We start from the raw sequence: 2,988 nt of genomic DNA on the forward strand, positions 1-2,988 counted from the left end.
ATTATGGAAAAAAAAGTCCATTTTTTGGAAACTCCCATATTGGAAAGATCTAAAGGTCAGACATTGTTTGGATGTCATGCACATAGAGAAGAATGTTTGTGAAGCTATTCTCGCGACACTTATGAATATTCCGGGAAGACAAAGATGTTAAGGCGTCACGACTTTACTTGGAAAAAGAGGGGTTCGACCAGAGTTGTGGGCTCAGAAAAGGGACGGAAGGAAGAAGAAAAAGGGAGGAAAGGGTTGATGATGAAACTCAGAAAAGTAAAAAGGTGGAGGATTCGGAGAAGAATTATTTGCCACCAGCTTGCTACACGATGTCGCGTGCAGAGAAACGGATTTTTTGCGAGTCATTGTATGGCATTAAGGTCCCTACTGGCTACTCATCGAATATGAAGCGCTTTGTTACCTTAAATGGTGAGTTGAAGTTATCGAGTATGAAATCGCACGATTGTCATGTCATGATGCAAGTATTCTTACCGATTGCAATTCGTGGGATACTTCCAAAGCATGTGAGGCACACCATTACAGAACTGTGTTCATTTTTTCATACAATATGCAGCAAAGTCCTAGACCCGTCGACCCTCGATTCCTTGCAGGCCAGAGTAGTTGAAACTCTATGCAAATTTGAGATGTATTCCCCCCCCGCATTCTTTGACATTATGGTCCATCTCATTGTCCATCTAGTTCGAGAAATTAAGCTGTGTGGTCCAGTGTTTTTGAGGTGGTGCTATCCTTTTGAGAGATATATGGGAACTTTGAAGGATAAAGTTCGGAATCCTGCACAACCAGAAGGTAGTATAATTCAAGGGATTGTGGGTGAAGAGATCAGTAATTTTGTGGCTGAGTATTTTGCTAGTGTTGATCCTGTTGGACTTCGACATCCCGACACGAGGGCAGACTTGAGGGCAAGGGTACAATTGGTTCAAAATTGATCACACCTTCCGTAGAAAAGCGTAAACAAGCTCACTTATTTGTATTGCATCACGTACCAGATGTCCATCCTTATTTAAGTGAACATATGGAGGAATTACGTGTTAGCAATCCTGGAAAAGGAGTGAGGGCATTGACGCAAATGCATAACAAGACTTTCATTGATTGGTTTCATAAACGAGTACTCAATGATTTGGATGAAAGTGTTCCTGAAACAGTCAAGTGGTTAGCATTTGGTCCTCGTGAACTGTACGCTCTTATGAGGGTTATGATATTAATGGGTATACGTTTTGGACTGAACGTCAAGATCTGAAGTCAAGATCGCAACAAAATAGTGGTGTTTCACTTGTGGCGTCGTCTACACAATATGCAAGCTCGAAAGATAAGTCGCCTGTACATGCTGAAAGCAACTATTATGGGCGAATACAAGAAATATGGGAGCTGGACTACTGTACTTTTAATATTTGCCTCTCGTGTTGCCAGTGGGTTGACGATAATCGACGTTGTGTAAGAAACGATGATACTTGCGGATTCACCTTTTGACCTTAGTCGTCTACGTGAAACTGAGGAGCCATTTGTAATTGCATCACAAGTCAAGCAAGTATTTTTTGTAACTGATCCTGCTGATCATAAGTGGTCAATTGTTGTACCTGGTAAAAGGAGTATCCTCGGTATTGGTGATGTTGATAATGAGGAAGAATATGATGCATTTGAGGACCTCCCCCCTTTTACCTATCCTAAATTAGTGTGGAAGATGATGTGAATATGTCGGAGAACTATATGCGTGTAGATCACACGGAAGGGATACATGTACTTGAGGATCCTAAGAAACGGCGGAAGCTCAATAAATCATGAGACATAAACTCAGGTCTGTGTAATTTCTCCAATTTGTAACTATTTTGGCCTTTTCTGCTCCCAAATCGTCTTATCGAGTATTTAACCCCAAATTCTTTTGAACATGATTATATGAGGCATAATATAACTAGTGTGTAGATTTCTTAGGCTTTAATTTGTTGTTGGTTGCATTTCGGGAACGAAAAGGCCATTTCGGCCTATTTTTGGCCTTTTCGCTCCCAAATGTACTTATCAAGTGATTTAACCCCAAATTTCTTTGAACATGATTATATGAGATAATATAACTAGTATGTAGATTTTAGGCTTCATATGTTGTTGGTTGCATTTCGGGAACGAAAAGGCCATTTCCGGCCTATTTTGGCCTTTTCGCTCCCAAATGTACTTATCAAGTCATTTAACCCCAAATTTTCTTTGAACATGATTATATGAGATAATATACTAGTATGTAGATTCTTAGGCTTTAATTTGTTGTTGGTTGCATTTCGGGAACGAAAAGGCCATTTCCGGCCTATTTTGGCCTTTTCGCTCCCAAAATGTACTTATCAAGTATTTAACCCCAAATTTTCTTTGAACATGATTATATGAGGATAATATAACTAGTATGTAGATTTCTTAGGCTTTAATTTGTTGTTGGTTGCATTTCGGGAACGAAAAGGCCATTTCGGCCTATTTTGGCCTTTTCGCTCCCAAAATGTACTTATCAAGTGATTTAACCCCAAATTCTTTGAACGATTATATGAGGCATAATATAACTAGTATGTAGATTCTTAGGCTTTAATTTGTTGTTGGTTGCATTTCGTGAACGAAAAGGCCATTTCTGGCTTATTTTGGCCTTTTCGCTCCCATTGCACCCCCTCCCCCACCCTCCCACTGCCCCCTCCCCTGCTGCCCCTCCCTACTGCACCCCCTCCCCTGCACACCCCGCCCCCTGCTACCCCCTCCCCTCCTGCACACCCCCTGCTGCCCCCCTCCCTGCACCCTCTGCACACCCCTGCCCCTTGCTGCACACCCCCTCCCCTACACACACCCTCCCCCTGCTGCACACCCCCCTCCCCTGCTGCCCCCTGCTGCCCACCCCCTCCCCTGCAAACCCCTTCCCCCTACTGCACAACCCCCTCCCCTACTGCCCCCTTTCCCCTACTGCCCCTCCCCCTGCACACCCCCTGCTGGACACCCCCTCCCCCTGCACACCCCCTCCCG

General features: G+C 43.5%; 1 protein-coding gene across 1 annotated transcript; it reads left to right on the top strand.

Moving 5' to 3' along the window:
- Window positions 1-250: 250 nt before the first annotated feature.
- On the top strand, window positions 251-1,083 carry LOC130592113 (uncharacterized). The gene has a single exon (XM_057396281.1). It carries the CDS (start codon window positions 318-320, stop codon window positions 933-935), a length of 618 nt encoding a protein of 205 aa, XP_057252264.1. The 5' UTR covers window positions 251-317; the 3' UTR covers window positions 936-1,083.
- Window positions 1,084-2,988: the final 1,905 nt, after the last annotated feature.

This window comes from Beta vulgaris, chromosome 1 (genome assembly GCF_026745355.1).
Source record: "Beta vulgaris subsp. vulgaris cultivar EL10 chromosome 1, EL10.2, whole genome shotgun sequence".
Lineage (NCBI taxonomy): Eukaryota > Viridiplantae > Streptophyta > Magnoliopsida > Caryophyllales > Amaranthaceae > Beta > Beta vulgaris.

Coding starts and splice junctions, on each gene's coding strand:
- LOC130592113 (XM_057396281.1), top strand. CDS start 318: ATGTCGCGTGCAGAGAAACGGATTTTTTGCGAGTCATTGTATGGCATT.